Source organism: Cygnus olor, chromosome 7 (assembly GCF_009769625.2).
Source record: "Cygnus olor isolate bCygOlo1 chromosome 7, bCygOlo1.pri.v2, whole genome shotgun sequence".
Classification (NCBI taxonomy): Eukaryota; Metazoa; Chordata; class Aves; order Anseriformes; family Anatidae; genus Cygnus; species Cygnus olor.
Genome location: NC_049175.1, coordinates 5,249,975 through 5,274,562, shown reverse-complemented (window position 1 = coordinate 5,274,562; position 24,588 = coordinate 5,249,975). Strand labels below are relative to the sequence as shown.

Genomic DNA, 24,588 nt, shown 5'->3' with positions numbered 1-24,588 from the left:
TTTCAGACTCTGAGGAAACCACATTCCCATGTGTGATGATAATATGGCCCAGATCAAGACATGGTCTTTGAACCACAATTCCACATACGAATGCCTGCTTGATTGATGCATTTTGCTTGGAATGTATGTTTGCAATGGAGCAGAAATACCATTTATTAGCTTAATCACTTAATAATAATCATTAGTTTAAAAATTGCCCATTATATTCCATAAACTAGTTTTAAATGCTCTATCTTAACTAAATTTCCATGTTTTTAAAAATGCGTTCCATGGTTCACATGTGTAAAATTTATTTTGGCTCACATTTTAAGTTCAACAACTCATGAAGTACAGGTTAAGCTAACAGGTCAGACTGTGCTAGGCCACGAACTGGAAAACACATTTCAAATGTTAGTAGGCACCCTGTCCAGGGGATCATATTAGAGCTGATGTGGAGTTCAGCCCTCCAGAAGCCTATATGAACGTAAGATCCCCAGCAGCCTATGTGGTAAGCACAAATTAATTCATAGTGATTGAACAAACAGGTCTATTTCATTAGTAGATTCAAAACTGAATGTCAAAAAGAAAATGATTATAAATACATGCAGGTTTTGATTTTTCCAGGCCATAAATGGTAACAAACTTCTATATCAACCAACTTCTGTATCAACTGAGAACAAAAATGTTGATTTTCCTAGATTTGTCAGCTCAAGAATTCACAGATAATTAAGGCCTGTGTATTTGAACAGTCCACATCATTCCATTTTCCAGATTCTTGTATTACCACACAATCTTCATTTCTTAGATTATTTGGTTCTCCAGTATTCCATTTTGAGTAAGTTACAGCCCCTCCACTCAGGTACACAAACCTGCCCTCAGTCTGTGCATCAGATATCCCTATATGAGCTTGCCTTGCAGGTCTCAGTAAGTCTTTTAAAACTGTATTTTCAGCATCATTCCTAGGAGAAGCAAGTGTACTTCCAGCTCTCGCACAAAGGGATTTTCCATTTTCAAAAGTATCTTGGTTTCCAGTTGAGACAAACATTTTTTTACCAATGCTTCTGATGTTCTTTAAAATCAAAGCTAGAAACAAAAATGAACACCAAACTGACTTATACTATAAATTGAGGATGGTATAATTATATAACTATAATTATATAACTATAGTTATTTTCCATAATATCACAGTTGTACTTTGTAAATAGTTAACACCAGTTATAAACAGACTACTCATTGCAGTAGTAGGCAGAATCCAACAGAAGTCAAACAAAATAAATATCTGGAAATAGCAAATCCATGCTTTAACAAAACCGGATTTTCACAAGACCTGGATCACGAGTCCTGTTTTATTATTTTTTGTTCCCAGTTCATACATTATTACGGTTCTTGAATCAGGAACTTAAGGAACTCGTGCTCTAATGTAAATCACAAGCATGACAAAATAGCTCGCCAGGTTTCAATGCAAAAACCAGAGATCAATTAAAATTCATGAAGAGGAACCAAGCTGCAATTAGGAGATCTTCTGTACCCATCAGCTTTATCACAGAAATTCCTGGTATCACACAAAATAAAGCTGAGAGACTGTAATGAAATTCAGGGTTTAAAGCAACAGAGCAGAAAGAGGAGACACAGGGACAGCTTTAGCAAGTCTGTACAACCGAATATTTGTCCTGAAAATTTAAATAATCTCAGGAGAGATAGGAATCTGTAGCTTACACACCTGCCAGGTTTTCATGAAAAACCAATGGAAAGTGAGGCTTTTGATCATTTAGTAGATAAAACAGGGCTTGCAATAACTCTTTTGAAATGCAGTTGCTGTCTGTAACAGGCAAGTTATTTTAACTTATTGTCTCAAAATTGTTTCCAGGAGTAGTGTGAAGTCCGTCCACCACCTTATAACAACTATACAAAAACTGTGACATATGCATAGTTAAATTTTCCCTGATATTGTGAGAATGGTAACAGTGCAATGCTCCTGTGGGCAAGGGAACCTCTGCTCACCTCCTGTTTTAGACACCCTTTTCTAGGGCATTGATATACAAGCACAGGAGAAAAGGGAGATGGCTGAAGGGATTACTGCTACCAGCTGTTCAGCCTCTCCACGTTCTGCAGCTTCTTGCCCCAGTTTCAGGTTACCATCAGGCTTTTCACACAACTATGGCTTCAAAGTTGTGCTTTCTGCAGGGAAGACACCCCCCTTGGAAGGATGATCAGAGCTACATGACTTGCCTCTGCTGATGCTTATGCTGTGCTAAATTGTAGACTGTGCCATTTCCTTCCAAATTAACCTAAGAACAGTAATGGACCCTGTGCCTTTCCGACTGCGGCATTTGTACCAGTAACAGTAATGCAAGGATGAGACATTCTTTGAAAATTTTCATACAGTATCTCTTGAGAGATTACTTACAGCCAGGCTTACACAGACAGCATCCCAACCCCTGTCTACTCATAGAAAACTATCTAGAACTGAGGCAGTGAGAGAGAGATAACACATCACTTAAAGCACAAATGACCAGAGAACATTAGCCGGTCCTGCAGTTCATGTAACAAAGCCCCTGAGCTGTATGTTGGCAAAGAGATCCTTGAAGTTTGGCAGGTCAGTTCAGGAAGGATGTAAAGTATGCAGTGAGAAAGCATTTAAGTAATGACCATCTCCCATGAGCAACACAAGAGAAAATTGCAATATTTGTTTCAACCTCCTGTTTTCAGTTCCTTCTCCAGCACAAGCATGCCCATCATATCACAAAGCCAAAAAGAAAACTAAAGAATGATTGTATCTTACCATTTTTGTATCTATTTAATTCATCTTCCAAAACCTTGAGTTTTGTTTCCAAAGCAGTTACTTGTCTCTGCAGGCCATCGGTTGCTACAACTAGAAGTTTATGGTATTATTTAGTAATTTATATTAAAACGACTACACAACTACTGTCTTTGATGTAATGTGATGCCATGTGAGAGAACTGTTTTCCAGAGCAGAAACCACAGGCCACATTGCAGATTTGTTCCCTGGGAAACTGTGCCACTGGGAGAGCCGCATCCCTTAGTGGGATGGATGCTTGGGTGAACTTTGAATTCTCAGGGTTGACAAGGTCATTCCCTATACAGCTGGAAAAGCCCAGTTCTCAAAGGCAAAACACACATGTAAACATTTTAAATGAATTAAATGTAAAGCAGAAAACGCACGATCAGTCAAAGAATGAAAGGAAAAATGCTGTTTATAATATGAGCCAGAGGGTTTGTTATTTCATTCACAGACAATAAAGTAATGACTCATTCCAGGCACTTTTTTCCCCAGTTATATTGGGCAACTCATCTCCTAAGTAACAGACAGTTTATCTTTCTGCTCCTCGCACTTGTGTGAATCACACCTTCCCTCAAATGATGTTATAAGAATATAAGACATTAACACAAATATTTTAAGGAAAATATAATAAAAGATTGAAAACTAGATTATAGAAACATGAGAATTTTATTTCTTACTTCCTTGTTCTCCTTTTTGTCCTTTCTCTCCTCGTGGTCCTACATCTCCTTTCATTCCAGGAGGTCCTGCTTTTCCAGGAAAACCCTGCAGACCTCTCAATCCTTCTCCTAGAGTTTGATTTAAAAGAAAATGGTTTTATTGTTTTCTGAGACAATTCTCCCACAATGTTTTCTTACTGCTTGGAGGGAATGCCAAACACAGGAATAGTTTAACAACAAGCAATGGTGTGCAGAAGGCACAAAGAGACAGAAGACACTCCTAGGAAGATAGGTTGCAAGGTCCAGCTGAGAATAGGGGATAAAATGGAATATGTTTGGGAAAAAACAGTTAATATTGATAAATAAGCAGGAAACAGATGATGTGGGTAGGGCCATCTGTCAGTCTTCCTCTTCAAGGAAGCTTTTCAAGAGCAAAGTAAAGCCCCTACATTCTCACCTAGCAGCCACAGAAATAATGCAGAGCATAAGATAACTTCTTGGTCACCCATGATTTCTTAATACTCACTTGTTATTTTAAATTTTTATGAAGCACTGTAAGATGCATCTGCACTTTATTCTTGATGAACTTGTTCTGAGAAATATTCAATATTTGAGTTTTGTATACAAGACACAAAACTAGCCTCAAATTCAAAGTGACAGGTTTTCATAGAAACAATGGAGGCTGGGTATTCATTTTCTATGGAGATTAAAAAACAAAAAACAAAACCACAATAAGATAGATATTATCTCAAAAGAATAATAATGTGCAATATGCAGCTTGAACATCAAGGAAGCAAAAAATAGAGCATGGCCAGGAGTCCTAACTCAGTGGAAAGGAGGGGAATGTGGCATCTAGCAACATCCCCAACGGACTACAACACTATATTAACTTGTAATTGTCATCAATAACATTTCAATTCGTCTTTGTCCGAATCTTTAAATCTTTCATTATGGGTCAAATACCGCCCTCACCTCTACCAGAAAATTGTTCCTGTGGAAATATTCATTTGCTAGGAACATATTTACCATTACTACACCATTACTTCAATGAAAAATCACTTTGATGGTAAATTCCTTACTACATCTATTTATGACAATGAAAATCCAATGAAATAAACACTTGTTATTGCAGAGGTACACATGGTCTAAAACCAGCCACACCAATCACAATATATTATCTAGAAAATGAGCTAAATCATAATAAAGGTTAAGGATACCTCTGAAACAGTTATTTAAACAGGTAGTGCTGGATTTACTTATTTCAACTATGAAATTGCAGAGGGCAATCTGAGGATATGTGGCACTGAAAATGTGTATACAGTATATCAATATACACCACTGAAATTCTATGTCTTAGATCATATGCAGCGGTATTGGTAGTGATGAGAGTTTGCTTTGATGTTGAAAAGCAATTATATAATGCCAAGCTCTGTGGTAAGCACCTGACAACACAGGATATGGTAAGAAAGCATACAACTCTGTATGTACTTATTAAATGTTTGGACTGAAATGATGTGGCATCTTGGGAGAGCTGGTGACTTGGTTCTATTGTGTGACAGATAGCACTTGCTGATCTGTTTGTTGTTTGCAGCAATTGTTTGACAAATCATGTCTTGGGGGAATTCAGTTGTTGGGACTTAGTGAGTTTGAAGCAATCCAATTATGATCATCAGATTAGCAGCCAACTCTAGCAAGCATGATTTCTGGTTTTGAGAGCCGGCCCCTGGAAAGGAAAAGCAGACCTAATTTAGTATGGTATTGTAGGAAACTCTGTAAGTGGTTCAGAGTACAAATGGTACATTCAGATCAAAATCTCATTGCATCTCCGTTTTATGGGCTGTTGCGAAAATGTGGTTTTTATGTATTTATTATTATTATTACTCATTTCTTAAAAGCCAGGTATCCAGACTAGAATTATAAATGCAGAAAGTGCTTTATAGATAGCTTCCTGCAATTGTACAGAACCTACAGAAGGTTAATGGGACAAAAAAAGGAGAAACGTTAAAAAAGAAAAATGAAGGATTTCAAGAAGTATAAAATAAGACTAAAGAGATGATAAAGATTGTTAAAAATGAAGTATTGCTAAATGCTCATAGCTCTGTACCTGGGTCTCCCTTTTCACCTTTGGGACCATCTCTTCCATCTCTGCCTGGTAAACCATTGACCGCAGGAGCACTGCACTGAATTACTGGGCAGGAATACCTATTCTCTTCAGGTTTATCTGTGTTAACTGAACTCGTTAACATCATCAGTGAAATCCAAAGTACCAGGGCACTGAAAGGCTGAAGGAGAGTCATTGCTAGGTCCACAGATCTGCAAAAAATAAGGCAGATTCATACCACAAATTTCTCCATTTACATCATTTTAAACGGTTGCCTAGCGAAGAGTTGCCTACAATGCCCAGAAAATATACTTGTCTTCAGTCAAAAGACCAAGAACAGGGGATAGTGCCTGAACCATTTCATCTAGACTCCGATTGTATCTTTATGTATAAAAAACAGAAGAGAAACAGCCAAGCTCATAAGAATCTGAAAATCTCAAGGTGTAATGAAAATACCTAATAGAAACAGTCACCCATCTCACGTGCTGCAAATCCACTGTAATGTTTTCTTCATTGTATGTGTAAACTTAAAACATTTCTCTTTATGCCAAACGAGTCACACACAATTACAGTTTGGGACAAATCCTAAACTCTCCAACTATTGCATCTCTGCAGGGATGCTTCTGTTTACAGCTATCAGGATGTCTAAATCTATACCGATTAATCTATTTCTCTTAATAACGTCTTCACTGCCAGCAAACATCCACAGCTTAACAGGACAAAAATTTCATGTGTGTTTACGTAGTTATGACCTGATTGCCTCCCAGTTTCTCCTTTCACACCTTGTACATTAATAAGATACATTTCTTCCTCAGTATTACATCCCAGAGCTGAAGTTCTCTTGGATTCCAGATCTGCAATACTTTGCTGCCCTCTCTGAGCAGAACAGTAACAGGCAATAACATCATACTCTGCATGATGTTTCGACAAGTTGCACCACTGTAATTATCCTCCATTTTAACATGATAGCCAAATTCGATGCAATCACGTCCCATGTATTTTCTGTTTAACTGAAAACCAACCAACCAACAACAAAAAAACAAAAACCCTACGGCAAACACAAGCTGACAAACTTTTATAGTAAATGTCAATTGACTTTATTTTCTCGCAGTTCTATCAGTCAACTTAAAATAGCAAACAAGTTTAAGGAAGTTCTGCTAGGTTAACAGAGACTAGGGTAAGGAATCAAATCCAGCATGAATATTGGTAATAATGTCAATTATTTCTCTTTAGTTTAAGCTTCAGGAAAAATTTCCCATGGAGAGCAGACTCCCTAGTCATGTTTTATCTGATAAAGTACAATGCAAAGCATAATCACTAGCATATTAATTACTGTGAGAACATTATCATTAGAAAAAATAAGCAGAGCTTAAGAAGCACCACTTTTCTATATACTTCTCTGTGCTGCTACTTTTAGGCTCAGATGAAAATCTGGAGCAATGGCCTATTATAAAATAAAATATGGTAAAGTATTTAGATGGCCAATATAACAAAGCTAGAATCTTAGTTTATATTTTTTAGCCAGCTTCATGAATGAAGCCAGTTCTTGTCATCCCTCTATGGGTTTCTTTCTGCTGGATTTTTATACTATGTTAATTATCCAGTACCAGGGAAGTTGATATCGCTGCAGTCTCCCATGAACTCAGTAAGAAAAAAATACTAATAATGGTCCAATAAAAGAAAAATTGAAAACAAAATGTTAAGCTCACAGAAAAGTGCTTTCCCTAGAGAGAATCCCTCTCATACAGATCTTTGTTGTTTTTGCCTACTAACCTGCCCAACCTATGTCCTTCCTACAACCTATTTACCTCCAAAGTTTTCCAAGTTGACCACCCCATTTCTTTATTCTAGGAGATACAAAGTGCCTGTTTACCTTCGTGAAATTGGAGGCAGGGTTTCCTAGCAGCTAAATCACTTCCCAAATAGATTAATGATAGTTTGCACCAACAGTAGTTTAGTTAAATACGCAAAATGTTCCAAATTTCTCTGAAAAATCTAAGGGAGATAAAATAGGAAAAACAGATTTTGCAATCCATATTTAGATTTAGAGGAGAGGGAGAATCCCGCATGTAGGATCATACTAAGTGTGGGTGTAACAACACTCCTTGTGTCCCGAGGCTTACACAGTTGCAGAATTTCTCAGCAGAGAGATTAAAATCAGACTCTGAAAGATGTCATGAAAATTCTTTTATATTTAGGAGGCTAGTTAGCTCTGGAGTAGATATAGGAGATACTATTTCAAGACATAAATCTCAGGAAATTCTTCCATTCCTCCATAAAAGGTGCTTTAGGACATGATTCACCCAATGCAGGTAAACAGTGGGGAAGGGATCCTGGAAAAGGCAGCTAGGAGTCATTGCTCCAGTCCTAGTCAAAGCAGTAACAGCTCTGAGCGATCAGCCCCAAAATCTGAGTTTGACAGCACAGGACAGCTTTATTAAGTCAATCACTGGGAAACTACTCCTCAAAAGTAAATATTACATTTATAGGGGCCAGAAATTAAACTGACAGATCACATATTGCTAACATTCCTCCTCAACAGCTTGTCGTGCACTGGTAGGGCAGCCAACAGAACTCCTTTCTAAGCAGCATGTCTGTACCTGCAAGGGTTGCAGGGCCTCAGTATGGTCAAATAGTTATCAGAGCAAAAGAGCTTTACTTACCAGCACCTTTACCTGATCAGTACACAGTGAAACTCTTATCACTCTGTTGGCTTTCCTGACAGCCAGCGTGACAGAACGTAGTAGAGAAGAATTGGAAAAGACACTTGCTGGATTTTTATCTTGGGGACAAGCCTGCCAAGAGGAAAAAAATCCCTTACATTTCTACTAAAAGCTGTAATTTTGTGCTTTATTTTGGGAAGAGGTGGCTTACTGGCTTATCTCTGTCTTGCACAACATTAGTGATTGCCTACTTCAACCTTACCACCCTATTTACATGTTATTGCATACGACATTCTGGGATTAAGCCCTTTGATCTTTGCATGGCCTTGGAGAGATATTGACTGTGTCACAGTACAACCAACCAACCAACAAAAAATCAGAATACCTGCAGGTACCAAACATTTTGACTGCAAGATGTTTCCCCTTTATTCAGTCAATGGTTTAATTTTCAAATTGGTAATGAGGCTATAATTCTCAGTAGAGCTTGCATGTCCATCCAATTATGGTACTATTGTGTAGACATGAAACATACTGTAGCAAAAATAGTGTGTCTGGGGGGTATTGCCATGGGTAGCTCTGCAAAATGAGTAACAAAATACAGTTTTGAGGAAGAGATATCTCTGGCACCTCTGCTTGCAGAGAACTTCCTTACCTTGTGTGAGGAAACCCTGTTTGACATCTCCAGCTGCAAAAATCAAATCAAAATCTCCATACCTGCAGCAGTGGCAGGAGTGATTTTGTTCCTAAGGTCCCGTTTCTGGGGCTGATATTCTCCGATGTGATCAAGTCAGATACAGATGTTGTAGCCTGTCAGGCTGCATCTCTATCTTTTCTGTTCAGGAGCTAGAATAAATTTAGTGTCAGTAAAAATAAAATGAAAACATCAAATCAGAGCAGTGCTGTTTTTCAGATGTGATTTGCTAAAATCATTGTAGACCCAACACCATTAAACAGGAATTTGGAATTAGAGATGAATTTCTTTAAATAGAAAGCTGGAATTTCCATACCAACCTTTGCTATTTTGGCTAAGAGCCTGAATGTGGTACCCATTTGCTGTCAACACGTGACATCCAAGGTTCATGTTGTCACCTTGTAACCCATGAAAACATCTGTTTTATTTTTCTGGTTTATTTTTCCCTGTTGAAATTCTCTGAAGGTTCCTTGCCTGCAGAAGTGGAAGCATGTGGTAGATAGGGTTCTTAGCAATTTCCCTGCTCCCAGTTCTCACCTGCTGAGAACAACAAACAGTATCATGTGAAGCATCTTTTTGAACTGTAGTTTATCACACAGTAGAAATGTTACTAAGCTGTAGCACAACAGCATGTTTATGCACTATCCAAGCCTACGGGACTATTGTAAATTCCTGCATTTAGTGACAAATAAAAATCGTAAGGGCAAGCGGTTCATTATTCAAAATTATTAGAAGGTTTTCTTCATGGAATTTGTCATTTCATTTTCTATCGCCTTATTTGTATACAGACTTCCCTTCCTCCAGAATTATTTGAGTACTCAGTTCCTCACTATTTAGATGCTTGAATGTATCTTCTTTCTGTATATCACTCTTTGTGGGAATGGTCTTTTCTTATGTCTGTCTGCACTTTGATGTATGGTGCTGCTCTCTGCAAATGTCCTTGGAGAAGCAAACAGCCCAGCACGTGAGAACACTTGGCTTTTGAAGTTTAAAGTTGACTTTGGAGCCATCAGTTTTGAGTACTCTTCACCAGCAGCAATATCATATGGGAATAACAGAAGTGGGAGCTATATCCAATTATTTTCATCACAGCATAGCAGGGTGACAGCTTCTAGAGGCTTGCAAAGGAATATATGGCTAAAGCAGTGGATAGAAACGCACAGCCAGCTCATTGATTCACTTTGATGTCAGACCAACAGCGTGCTCTTATCTCCAAACCAGGAGCTTAAAAAGTATTTCAAACTTTTCATGGAGAAAACTAGAGGCAGGATTAAAGAGTTCTGAAGAACAAGACCCTAGGAATAACCTTGTTTCAGAAAAACCTCAGACCAGGTATTATGGAGCACAAGTCTTAATAGGTGCTCATACAGAGAGCTTAATTAAAGCCCTTAGAAAGATGTAATGTGGAAGCTGTCCTGTGCAGGGTCTTTGTCTTCTGAATTAGTAGTGATTTATCCCTTGCCTGCGTAACCTACCATGCATCCGTACTTCTGCACAGCAAGAAGGATGGAGCAAAGCTGAAGCTCTTAGTCTATTTCTTTTCACTTGTCAGCCAGCCCCAAAGACTATGTGGATGAATAGTTGTTTCCTGTGTTGGTCCACCACCTCGAGTCATTCCTCACTAATGGTAAAATCTTTGGATGTTCTGTGCCCACTCTATGTATTAAGAGCAAGGTAAAATTATCAATTGTCATGAGAGATGGAAATTTCTATAGCAGGACACACTAGGAACAATGCCACAGCAATTAACGCAGATAAGTAGGAATTGGAATAATATTGTGATTAAAATTATAGTCTCACCCTTTATTCACTGTAGCAGTTAGTATAAGCATCAACATGTAGAAAAGTCTGAGTTCATGTTACTGGAGTCTGTCTATAAAAATAGAGACCTAAACAAGTCGTTCCCAGCAAGTTTCCAGTGAGTGTTAATGATAACCAGGTATTCCTTTATTTATTTTTCTATCATGGGCCAAGTAGCCAGGAAACTAGGTACAAAACTGATAGCAACTCCTCCTCCCTTAAACTTTAAATGATTGCATTTTAGTCTGGACCTATGCTTATAAACCAAAAACTATTTCTGTGGTTTTTTTGTGTTTTTTTTTTTTTTTTTTTTTTTTTAAATTAAAACCAGACTCTATAGAGATGCTGGTCTATAGTTCAAAGTTAGCAAGACTGAACATAGTCTTTAGAGAAGCAGTAAGACAGTAAGATGAATCTGAAGCAGACCAGACAAAAACAAACAATTTTCTTCACTTAGAGGAAGTTCAGGTGTGTTTGAGGTTTCAGACAAAGTTCACAATTCACATAGCATCTCCTCACACAGGGAAGAGATTGCTAAGAACACACATACTGAGTTCCTCCTTTTCTTTTGAATATTAGCTGCTTGAGCTTCCATCTACCTGAGCTAAAAAGCATCCACGCTTTTAGAGCTCATAAAATATCATGTCTAATTTCCAGATTTTCACTTTACTTACAAAAGACGATGTAGAACGGCACTCCTGTAAGATGAGTTGCTCAGTTTGTTAATTGATAAGTCAAGTAAAGAATTCTGGACGTTTTTCTCTGTACTGAAAAACTTGTCAAACACAGGCCTCTCCAAGCACATGACAGATGAAACTCACATACTGTTGAAGTATCAGAAGCCGTAAATACATTTTACTTCTCAATTTAAGTGCACATTGAGAAAGATTTTGTGACAATTTAGATAAAAATCCAGATATAAATTTCACATAGATTTGCTAGCACACAATAGTGTCTGGTTGTACTGAAAATTCTTTAATATGCACAGTAAAGCTTGCAAAGCATGGGGTAGTTACTGAGATTAGACACTCAGGGATGTGTCTTAGGTGTGATTATGGGATCAATTAAATACTTTTCCTGTTTCAGCAGGATATTGCCTTTCTGTCTTTTAATGATTCTAGAAACGAGTCAGTCATTAGCAGGATTTTCAGGACTTGCATTTGCACAGCTGATCCAGAAGTCTACGACAAGGGAGAACAAGAGAGGCTAACCACTCAACTGAAAGCACAGCCGATAATGAATAAAGTGGCCAGGAAGTGACCTCTGGTGGACAGCAACAAGAGTGTTAAATATGCATATGTACTCGGGAGAGTAGCTTATTCATTTAACTACTTTACATCCACTGACTTGAATATCATCTAATATTATACCATAATCAAACTTTCTCCTTAAACCAGAATCATTTAATGCAAAAATTGGAAACCAATACCAGACTGGTAAAGTTTTGAATCATAAACTTTAGGAACCTCTGTATCAAAAAGGATTATTGACTTTGCATATAGTAACACTATACTTTTAATAAAGTGAACCAAAGGCAATCTTTCAGGTGATATAAAATTACAAAATTACAAGCAATTTCAAAGAGAACAGGGTCCTCTTTTGAAGGCATGCCAGTAATTCTACAAAGCACATGCTTTTCACAGACAGGGTGAGGTGGTGGAATCTGCTGCTTTCAGCACACGCAAGGTGCTGATCACAGCCTCTGTACTAAATCATGAAAACTTTTATAGCTATGCACTAAAATACAGAACATCCCTAAGGACCTCATCTATTCCCAACTAACTGTTGCTGAAGAGAATTGTAAGCTTTGGAATTCCTTTTGATATTGTGGCCTGAAGAGGCTCATAACGCTGGGTTTTGGGGCCCATATTTGCAGAGTGCATGCACATTCAGAGAGACCGTGAACTTTGTGCAGATCCACGTGAGATTGCAAGCTCCCTCTTGGTGGTTAGAGTCACTTGCCCTTCCTACTGTTTCTCAGTTTCCACCTGGAAACTCCAAGAGCTTCTCGCATGGGTCTAACAGTAAATACTGGAGGTTTGCTGTATAGAAATCACACAGTGAAATTGTTCCCAAGGAAAACCAGTCTGTCTTGGCAACGGTTGTCCTGGCAACAAAGTCTCCTAGCGGAGGATCATGGCCACTGATCCACGGAAAGTGATCCATGAGTCATTTTTCTCAGGGCTGGGGAACAGAGCTGAGAGCCCCCTACCATTTGGCTTTTCCCCCAGCTCACGTTGTGAGGAGCTCCCACGAGCCAAAGAAGTTAACTGGAATTCTGCCTTTTGACCATGGATCCAGAGCATACTAATTACAAGGCATATTAATAGGCAGCACCCTTACAGGCACTTTTTTTTTGTTTTTTTAGCTAGTCATGTTAGAAGTGGCTTAGCTCTCCAGTAGGAGACAAAAATTGCACTGGAAAATAACTTTCAAGTGTAAGTAAAGACAGCCACGACAGTACTAAGCAAAGCACAGATAAAAGTAGCAGAGCACGTTTCTGTCTAAGATCTTCAGAAGTTCATGTGAAAGCTTTGAAGAGCTGCACAGCTTTCAAAGGAACTGCACTTGTAGCTGCACAGCCCCAGACCTGAGCCCAGCCGAAGACGAGGGCATGCATCAGACGCACATCAGGGAGCTAGAACCGTGAGCTCTTACCTTAGACAGTGCTCCCATGCTCAGCTCTCCCTGGCTGCGCGTTATGACTTGATTGCTCTTGATTGCTGAAGTGGCATTACTGCAAGTCTGTATCACTCCAGGACAAAGCATGTGCTACGTTAATCACAGCTCTTTCCCCAGCACAGCGTACAGCTAGCACTCATTGATTAAATGAACAAGGGGTTGAGCAGTGAGCAGAAACTTCCACTACCATGATTTGAAACCAGTCCGTTATAAGAATCAGGAGAACTACCTGGGTCCATTCGGGCTCAAAAGGTCCATCATGAGGGTGAGGATGAGCAGGGCTGCACCAGGATGCCCGGGTCCAGAATCAGCAGGGCTTCCAGCCATTTCTCAGAAACGGATCTGAAAGAAACATTCCTGTTTCAGAAAACATGACTTTTTAATAAAAGCATTTTGTTCTGGGACATTTCTCACAGTTCATTCTACTTCTTTGATATGAACTATGCCAAACTATGCATATGATTATTAAGTCATGAATATTTGGACACATGGCATTTTCATATAAGAGGAATGCACAAGAGTTTATTAGATGATAGTGCAGCCATTGCATGAACTAATCTTTGCAGAAAAAGATTTGAAGCAGAATAACTTTCTTTTTCAGCAGTTTACACTTCTTTTTCCATTACCTGCACAGTAAATGTTTCAGGAGGCTGTTAGGCAGCTGGACTAACAGAGACTGTCAAGGAGGGAGAAAAAAGCACCTGTGGCAATAAATCATACAGACTGAAAACTGCATAGAAAATACTTGGAGCTATGTAAAATCCCACTTCTAACCTAAACTAGTAAACAACTTGAAAAAATGAGCGCAGACATAAAAATTATGAACTGACTACAAATCAGCTGCAAACACATTAAAGGCCTGTATTTGTTCGAATACATTATTCATAATGAATAATTTGAGCAGTAGTTGTATGCAATTTATGTTGTATAAACTTAAGTAAATACATGTAACCAAAAGCTGATTTAAAGAATTAATGAGCAATCTCTAAATAAAATTCTATTACTAAATAACTCCCTCCCCGAGTTGCAAAGCCATATGTTTCCTTCGGCATATATTCCAATATTTCTGTGAGCAGCTAAGCCTTGTAATGTTGGGATACTGACAGTTTATGCCTGATGAAGCTTTTGCTAAACAGGGGAATAAACAATTGTTTTTGAGAAGTCCTTAAAGTATTTAAGGTTCAACAGCAACACCACCTGTACATAGGTTTACTCTACGTAGTTACATTTCTAATCAAGGATCAATTTTTAACAATTTTTGGTAAAGGAATAGAAGGATTTTTTTTTTTGCCTCTACCAAAGCACTTCCACTGACCTCCTGCGCTCGTTTAGACATGAAACATAGAAATGAACATCTCAGGTTTAGAGGTGTTGCAATACAGTGTAGCACGTCTGCACAGTCTGAATTGATGTACCACACTGGCACATCAGTTGTGCTTTTTAGTGACTATAAGCAATTAAGAAATTCACATTTCACATGTCTTTTAGTCAGCTGTGTCAAAATCTTTTCCTACACACCATGACACACTTATGTCATCTTAACTTTCAACAAGAAAACAGCTAAGTATTATTACCAGTTAGATACACATGCAAACAATAAGCACAACTTCACCAAAGACTTCTTTCTACACCCAGGATCTCCTTCCCCTCTTAACTCTTCCTTCCCATCACTACCTGGCAAAATATCTCTAATATGGGTACAAAAAAAAAGCATGTCCACATACCTGAGGGACTGTGCTTACATCTCAGTCCACAGCTTTGAACTCAGTGATGGCTGCAGAGAAGAATGATAACTGGATTTGATTTGCACAAACTTCACACACTTCTGCACTAATTCTGGACTAAATTTGAATATTAGGTCAAACGCAAACAAGTCGTGCTAAAGCAATATCAACAGAGGCATTAGTAAACCAGGTGGCTTTGAACTGTTGGAGATAATGAAGAATGTATACAAATGAACCCACCCTCCAGCTATTACACCGCCAAATTATTATCCAAACAGAGGGAAGGACTTCTGTGGCTTTAACAGTTAGGTGAGCTCTTACCAACAGTTGAGACACTGTAGAGCTTCCTATCGACTTTTTGGACTGTGGATTAAACACATACCAGTGATAATGTTGAACTAAACAACAAATCAAACATCTAACATTTGCACAGAAATGAAGGACCTACAATAACTCTAGTGCAGTATTTTGTATTACCTACTTTCCACTAATATTTTACCAGCTCTCTCATATTCACTTTGTCATGCAAATGGTACAAATAACTTCCTTTTATGTTTTCATTTATCTTCTGTTTCAAAAGCAGTTTTAGGGTTCTGAATGGTTTTGGAATAGATTCACAGCTTGTCACAGGGCAGATGCCATTTTGCAGGTTGAGCCTGTTTAGAGAAACACTCCAAGCTTTACTCCCTTGTTTGAGATGCATCCAGAGGTTGCTATGTAGCAGATGGGCAGTTAGGCAGAACAAGCTCTTCCTCCTCAGTGCCTCCTCTAGATCTGACTCTTGAATGCAAGGGCAACATTGCTGAAGTTTTGCCTTTTATAAATGATATGCACAATTACCCAACATTGTAGAATAAACCCAAATATATGTATTTTTTAACCCCCTCCACAATGCAACTAGTTTATAGCAGCAACTAAACAACTAGCTGTTGTCATTAGTCTTTGATAGCACTGCTACTCAAATATCAAAGTTGTTTCATTTCTATAAAATGTGTCTTAGCATTTGAAAAATATTTGGTAATGAATTGTAACTGGTCTTAAAAGTTGCCAGAAATATGGAAGTTAACATGATTTTTTGAAGCCAGGATTCTGAAACACTAGATTTTTCTAAAGAGAGCGAGCCAAAGATGTGTTGATACAATGAGAGATGCAAAAACGGGTTTGTTTGTTTATTATGACAGAGCTCCTTAGCTCTCAAGTACTTTTTGGTCACATCCCATCAAACGGGGGTTTTGCAGCTCCAGTATAATAATGACTGTTATTCTGTTAGTCACTTACCTCATATAGTCCGAATAACATTTACATGACTAGTAGTTTGAATAGAATCTTCAATGCAAATTGATGTATATATTAGAACAGAAAAAGTACTCCCTGTGACCTGGCACAGACTTTTTTCTGTTAGTAATTGCTGCAGCAGACAAGCAATGGCTGCACTCTAGAGCCCCTTTCCACTAAAGCCTGAAGACATTCGTAATCTTTTCGAAAAGCCTTGTACCCCAAAGTTTTCATTGACCTCAATAAGAGCTGTAGGTTTCCAGAATTTTTTAAAACATACCCATTATTTTTAAAGCCTAATTTTAATGTATTAGTTTAAATAGCATGTGTAAATGCAGAAATAATTCTGAAAGATGTGGAATAGAACCCTAGCACCTCCATATATACAAGAGGAGCCCTTAAAAACAATCATCTGTTTCCCCCAATGTTTTCTAACCTGTGTTTAGATAATCATAGGAGACTTCACAGCTCTTCATACATAACTGTGAAATGACTACTAAATGACAGATACTATAAATGACTACTAAAATGATAGACTACTAAATGATAGGTCATGGGAAGATTTATTGTTGCTAATGTCACCTTGCTATAAGAGGGAATGTTCATTTTCTTTCAGTGAGTCACTACACAGCAGATGTTGTCTGTTTCTCTAAAAGTGATAAGGAGGGCAGGACACAAGAAAATTAATTTTCACTGATGACAAAACAAATGATGGAAGAAAGTCATGTGGTTGACAAACTGCAGTATGACATCCAAGCAGGAATGCTAAAACACTGATGATACAAGTAAAACCATAATATCATTTATGCAATACAGTCCAAAATGTTACTTAAATCTGATACACAGACAATATATTAAGTAACATGTACATTTATACCAAGTGACAAATAACCCAGGTACAGATAGATTAGAGGCAGAAATTTTAACAGGATCCACCTTTCCACTTATGCATTTGTCCGTTGTTCTCTTTTTACCACTCTATTTATTTCTACTAATTCCCTGTCCGAGTTATAGGATTTTATTACATACATGCCTAAGCATTTCTTCTGCCTGTATAGCATTTATTGCAGGCAATGATCTCGTTATGCCTACCTGCTACTTATTCTATAGCACTGGTCTCTGCTGACTTCCTTAGAAAAGCAAGCAGCCGAGCAGCTTGGCAATGAGGAGCTTTTGAAGTCTCAAGTCACCTTCAAAAAAATGGTTTTGAATATTTTTCCACTGGCAATCATGTCTTTTGGGAGCAGGAGAATAAGGAGGACCCAGAAGCACAATACATCTAAATTACTGTCAGCACAGCATAGCAGTGTGGCAGCCTCTAGGAGCCTGCTGAGCAAGGCCACGCTATTTCCCTGAGTGACCCACATGTGAAAGCACTGCATACAAATGCACAGCCAATTTGCCAATTTACTTTGATGTCAGTTCAGCTGAGTACTGCTGTTCCAAATGAAAAGTTTAAATGGGTTTCCAGCTCTGTAGTTCTCTGAAAAGGGGATCAGGATCAAAGGGGTCCTGGAACAAGAAACCCTTTGAGATGGCCTTTAGATCATGGTGTTAGTAAGATCCTGGAGAACGACTTCAGCCAGATCTCAGAGGAATCTGTTTTAACTCTGAGAAACGCAATTTCTTGAAGGAACATTGTATTTCTTGTATGAAGTAATTGGCCGTGGTTTATGCCACCAGCATATCACCACCTGCCGTGCAACAGTTTGGCTGCACAGCTCAGGTGTGGACAAAACAAAGCCTGCACCCTTTCAGGTGCCCACATCAATTGCAAACCACATCTCTGAATCTAATTCACCTATATGGTGAAGTGACTAATGGAAACTGCTGCACCTCTGCTACGCCAGCTTCTTCTACCTAAACAAGGACCTTATCTGCAACTCTCACCCTGGAAAGTGCACATTTTTTCCCTACTTTTATGACATGTTTGTTTACTCTACAAGGCTTCTGTCTATAATTGTAAGCTACTCCTTTTATTTGTTTTTTGATTCCTTTAAGAAAAGGATGAACTATGCCACTCAGTTCTCATAAAGTCTTTAAATGTTGTCCTGTTTGGACCACACAGCCCATATTTACCATGATCTTTAAGATTTCATCATCCAATGAGTTGAATCAAAGAAGTTGAAGAGAATGAGATGAAGAGAAACAGTGCAAATAAAGCAAGTCTATACCATGATTTCATAGTATTGCAAACATTTGCATGTTGCTCGCAAAACCACTAGACAAAGGCCATAACAACTAAAAGGAAACCCTAATCTTTTACTACAGGTGTAACGCACAAGATTGAACTTTACGGAACTTAAATGGAATTCCAGAATACATATATTCATATTCAATATATTTAAAATTTTCAGATGTTTGCGTTTATATCCTTTTTGAATAAATTGCTATAATTAACGGAGTAATGGCTTTTTAAGTCTTCCTTTTGGTTTTAGTAAGATTATTTAAATGGAAACAAGGCATTGTTTTCTCTGCAAGTTTGCCCAATCAGGCTTTGTAAAATTATGTGATGGGAGGAGATACAATAATGAAAAGCTTTCTGTGCTATGCAGTGGATTTCTTCTTTAAGAGTGGGATAATTTAGACAGTAGTCAACTTTCCATGTAGACTAAACAACTGCACTGACCTAGATACACTGGAAGTAAATTAATTACAATTTCAGGAGAAAATGCGGTCTCTTTTGAATCTCAAATCATCACTAAACCCTAATACTTCATTCATTAAGAGGGATTTCTCTGGTAAATAGCAACTGCTATGTGTTACTGTTTGAAATCACAAACTTCACTGCCGTACTTAATCTCAGAATATGTTGGATTTATTGGAAAATGTGAAGCAATGATATTCTATTTATAGCAGTGCCATGGTGATGAATGAGCACTACCTTAAGGTAAAATAATTATGGTGAGTTAATACTGCCTTATTAGAAACATGTCTAGACTTCTGTCTTTATTACTAGCTAAGCTGGAAGGCTCCTCTGGCTGGGAAATTGCCACTGTTTTATCTTGGTCTCCCTATCTTTCTGTAGTATCCTGCTTGCCATCTCTGCTGCTCTGAGGAATTCTGTAAGGAACAGAAATGCAAAACATTCCTTTCTCATATTTGCATAGAATGGCAATTAATTGCTCTTGACAATGACATTTCTAAAGAGGAAAATGTGGAAAGCAAGAGAAAAATATATTATTCAAATATCTGGCCTGAGAAAATGATGGCAAGAAAAGAATTGTGTGCCAGTATGGCATATTTGCCAAAAGCTTCATCTGGGAGACATTTCTGCCATCCTCTCCAGGCTGCTTACAGGGAAACTATGACAAGTACCAGTGCAAAGCCATAGAGAAACTCTAGATATCTGATAGAAAACTACATTAGAAAACATCTTGAAAAGACGCTGATATTCAAAAGCAACAACAAAAAGTTTTGCCAGGACTGGGGTAGAGTATATACTTACGGAAGACTTTTTTTTTTGTAAAGACTAATAAAGCGATTGTTTTGCTGGACAGAAGGGGCAAACCTGCCTTGCTTTGTGCCACTGCAGCTCTGGCGCTGATGCATAAGGCTGCCTGTTTGTGACCAGCGTGGATCCCTTCTCTTCCATTATGTCCTTTTCAGCTGCCTGCTAACACAGATGAGCAAATAAGTCACTATCAGTATCGAAAGGATGAGGAAAGGACAGAAGGCCTTGCTTGCTTGAATCAGAAAGGTTTAAATTTTTCTGCCTAAGTAACTTCAGTAAGATATAAAAGCATACTGCCTTAACGATTTGCCCTAAAGGCATTAGTCTTCTATCCTTCCTTCAGGCAGAGATGGATTGTATGACCTTTCACAACCTTTAAGCAGCCCTTTCTTCTATACTGTTGTTTTTTCATTGGTTTAATGCCTTAATAGTATTTCCTTGTGAGCAGCTTCATTTTATGAGTACTCAATCTCTTATGACACATACATTTGCATTCATTACCATTTTTTCTTAACTTGGTGGTGAGAAATTTTCAGACCTTCTCTAAAGTTAAAATTAAATTTCTTTCCTCCAGCCATCTTGAAACATCAGATTTCTGCAGAATTTAACAGGAGTCAGAATGATGCTTCCAATAGGTCCAGGCACATTTAGTTTTGCATATCAAATCATTTTAGTTTTAATATAAGCATTTTAAATTGCCTTAATAATACTTCTTCAACTTTAAGCCATAGATGAAAATAATGTCATTTTTTCTTTACAATATTTTGAGTGTGCTTGGTAAGGATGTTAGCTGAGTATGCTCAGATAGCTAACGAATTCCTTCCTCATTACTAGCAACAACTTCTATTGGAAATAGTTCTTATGCCTACATAATTTCCCTTATTTTGGCCTTTCTTCTTGTTGATATGGAAAAAGAAAAAAAATGACATTCTTATAGACGTTTCCAGCTTTAGTTTAAAATATTGAGCTGTGCTATATATTACACACCTTCATATTTTACTTAAAAAAAAAAAAAAAAAGGTATGAAGGATTCTTCAGAAAAAATTCTGAAACAACTCCATCAGGAACAGACTTCATTCACTGTCAGACCAGAATGGATTTAGATATGGTAACCAAAAACTGAAAGCTCTGTAATCACACTAAATCAGAAGATTTTATAAACCTTCAGAATAGCTATGCTCGCAAGTCTTCTAAACATACTCTGCAGGGTGAGCAGAACTGTACTAAACGTTAGTTTAATGAAGAACAGTTGAACGTAGTTGTGAGCAAGACAGATTGGAGAAAGAATTTTTTTTTGTACCTGGATGCCCTCCTGTCCCCCATTTCCTGTTTCTGTCTTCGCAACGCTGGAGCTGTCGCCAGGAGCTCTCATTCCCGGGGTTGACGTACTCTGCTTGGACGCAGCAGCACTGCTCCATCATCTGGTCTGGAAGAGGTAGTGAAAGGGCTGTTAGCTCTCCTCAGCTGCTCACGCTCTGTAATACATCTACACTAAATCAAGTTGCCTTGATTACCACTTTTCTTTTCTTTTTTTTTTTTTTGCTGCCATTTAATACGTAGCATGAATAATGAATACTCCCAGTCAGCTCTTAAATAAACCCCTTAAGAAAGAAGCACTTAAAAAAAATAATTTCAAAAATCACTTAAAATTTGGAAACCCAAAGTGGCAAACTGAGGTTTTATTTCACCATCCTGTCAGAGCCTTGGCACATATGTACTCCCAGATGCATTCCTCCTCGCTCATAGTTGGGGGTGTGCAATGCCCCCTGAAAATAACAGGCCTTAGAAACGGGGCAGGTATCCAACATGCTTGGAAGCCTCTATTTCTCAAGTGTTAGGTGACGGGCTTGGCGAGGGCTAAAAAGCCTGGTAATTATGGGGGTATTTCTGGTAAGCCATTAAAACTGCAAAATTCAGCCCTTGTAATTCTGTATCTTTATATTCCATTTTGCTGTTTCACTCGTTAGCTGTAGCAAATGCCCAATCTGAGCTCACAGTTGCTCTGAATTCATGGAGTTTGTTCAAACAGAACTGCACTAACATCCAATTTAGTGAACTTAGATCTTTGTAATCAGCAGCCAAGAAACATGCAGACTGGATCTATCAAATATACATTTATCTACCCTGCTGTGAAAAAGGTAGATACACACAGATAAGCTGTGTTGTAAGTATAACACCAACGTAACCCAAGGCCAGAATTACGAAATCTCAACAATAAGAGATAGCACATCAATATATCTTCTGTAAAACAGGAGATCAGAAATATGGTTTGCCTCATACACATTTAATGTAGTGCCATATGTTATGTTAAACTCAGAATCATTTTAGTAGACCTATTATCAGAAAGTCATCTACATAAATGCAGACTCTGAATTAAAAATAAATAAATGCCACCTTTTCTGAATGCAGCTTCATTGATAAATGACAAAATGAAAACTAGAGGCAGAGAGAGCACTTGGTTATTTACTCTGTAATTTTTGTTGCTTTGCAGAAGTCTTAGTAGAGCTAATTTTGGAGTTCAACCTTCCATTAGCCTGCTAAACATTTAGTGAAATGATCTAAAATCTCTCCCTATGCCACTTTACTTTAGATACATTTAAATAATTAGTCTAAAAGAATAATCTAAAAATGGTAAACAATTATGCTGTAGCAGCAAGAGAATTTCAGATGATAGCTAATTAACTCATATGGCTACTATCTGGCATAATAGAAATCAAATGTAGATTATTTTCTGACTTCCAGAGTACTTAAAAATAACAGAAACAATGAGCAAGTTACTGCAAGCTAATGCTTAAGCCCATGCAAAGTCTACATTGAAGATTGTGATCAAAAGTCTAATAAAAGCAACGAAAATATTTTCACAGACCATTACGTCTCTGAATCATGCCTCTGTCAAAGTTAACTTGCATCATGTTGAACTTAGCAGTAAATCCAAAATCTGAAATTCAAACAGAAAGGATTTTTTTCTGTGCTATATTGAACTGACTTCATATTCTTCCAATCGCATCTGGAATTCCCACTGTTCTTTCCCCATACCCAGTTGTCATTTTACTGGCTACTGTAGGATATCGAGATCTAATTATGGGCTGCTGTGGAAGATGTTCCACAGAGGTTCCCATTTCTGTAAGGCTTATTGAAGATTCAGGCGTAGATCAAATTTTATACTCCTCCTATTCCTTCCTTACATTATTCTCATATCTGATTTAAATTTAAGATCATTTTTCTTTCCATGGACAGTATTTTTTAATAATACTTGAGGAATTTCTAATTCTGCTAAAAAAATGCTGAAAGATTCTTTGCAAACCTCCAGACAATCTTGAAGTAGGCTAATGTTCTAATAAGAGAGTATACTCCAAATTTATCACCTGTTATGCCAGTTATAAATTCACTGATATTAAAGAAACAATGAGGAGAATCTAATCTAAAGAAATGTGGAATGGAATGGTTCTGTTCAGTTCAGTGGAAAGGGGCCTTCGGAGGTCACCGAGTCCAACTGCCTGACCACTTTGGGGCTCACTAGAAGTTACTGAGGGCAGTGTCCAAATGCGCCTTGAACACTGGCAGGCACGGGGCACCAGCCACCTCACTGGGCAGCCTGCTCCAGCCTTTGGCCACCCTCACAGGAAAGCAATGCCCCTCCTGCCCAGCCTGAGCTCCCCCATCGCAGCTTGGTGCCACTGGTGCTCAGGGAGCAGAGCCCGGCACCTGCCTATGCACGAGGTTGCCTCCCAGCCTCTTCTCCTCCAGGCTGGGCACCCCGAGCCTCCTCAGCCTCTCCTCACAGCATGTGTCCTTCTGCCCTTGGCTGGCTCTGTTACCCTCCTCTGGGAGGAAGTCAACAAGGTCCTTTCAAGGACCTTAACATCCTTTTCATACTGTGGAGCCCAGAACTACACACAGTATTCAGAGGTGAGGCTGCACAAACACTAAACGTAATGAGAAAATCACCTCCTTTTGCCCATCTGGCTCTGCTGTATTTAATGTGTCCCAAATGTACTTCAGCATCTAAGCAGCTAACACACAGCTACACCACCACCATTACAGCAATGTTGAAGCCTAGTGCTTACCTTAGTTTAGCAGCAGGCAGGCAGGCACTGAAACTCTAGCAGCTTTACATTTTTCAGAAAAGGTTCTCAAAAGTCTGCAAAAAAAATTCCAGACACACGCACAAGGGGCAGCTTCAGTCCTCTTTCCCCTGAAAGCATCACGAACTTGGGTATGTTACCCCTAACCTTACACCTGTGCACTTCGGTGCTCCTTCATGCTGCCCGAGCTCGTGCCTTCAGCTGCAGCCCCATGGAGAGCCCAGCTCAGGCTGAGCAGGGCTCTGCTGAAGTCCCAGCTCAGAAGCCCTCGTTCCCCTAAGCCAACTCTAGCCATAGGTATCCTGGTCTGTAGTGTACCTAGCTTCTACCTGGATCTTGAACATTGCTTTTGCTTTTTGTTCCAGGACTTTAACATTTAAAGGTTTAAAGGTTACAGTTTAAAGGTATCCAAATCTTTCATTCTTGAGCAATCATTTAAAACAGACTTATAGCACTACATGATATAAAACAATAGTTCTTTGGATCAACTAAAAAAAGAGGTTAGAGCGATGAATAAACAGTAAATAAATAATTGTACGTCCTGATCCATCTTTTCTCCTTTAAGGACATCCATACCATTCCTTCATTTTAGAAGTATTATACGTGTACTTGGTTCCTATTTTTGGAAAGTCTGTGTTGGAGTAGAGCTAGCTGTTATTATTTAGGGATTGCACC

At 38.4% G+C, this 24,588-nt stretch overlaps 1 protein-coding gene across 8 annotated transcripts; it reads right to left on the bottom strand.

Annotated features, from left to right (window-relative positions):
- Positions 1–273: 273 nt before the first annotated feature.
- On the bottom strand, positions 274–23,944 carry SFTPD (surfactant protein D). Of its 8 annotated transcripts, XM_040563002.1 has the most exons (9): positions 23,896–23,944; positions 21,129–21,254; positions 15,100–19,990; positions 13,605–13,717; positions 8,203–13,446; positions 5,543–5,751; positions 3,460–3,567; positions 2,762–2,851; positions 274–1,062 (listed from the first exon to the last, which is right to left on the bottom strand). In XM_040563002.1, the coding sequence occupies exons 6-9, from the start codon at positions 5,733–5,735 to the stop codon at positions 683–685; spliced, it is 771 nt and encodes a 256-aa protein (XP_040418936.1). In that variant the 5' UTR covers positions 5,736–5,751; positions 8,203–13,446; positions 13,605–13,717; positions 15,100–19,990; positions 21,129–21,254; positions 23,896–23,944; the 3' UTR covers positions 274–682. The 8 variants fall into 8 exon arrangements, with proteins under 8 accessions (XP_040418936.1, XP_040418933.1, XP_040418931.1 ...); XM_040562999.1 differs by having other exon boundaries at positions 8,203–8,334; positions 8,588–19,990; XM_040562997.1 differs by having other exon boundaries at positions 8,203–8,778; positions 8,917–19,990.
- Between the last annotated feature and the right edge of the window lie 644 nt (positions 23,945–24,588).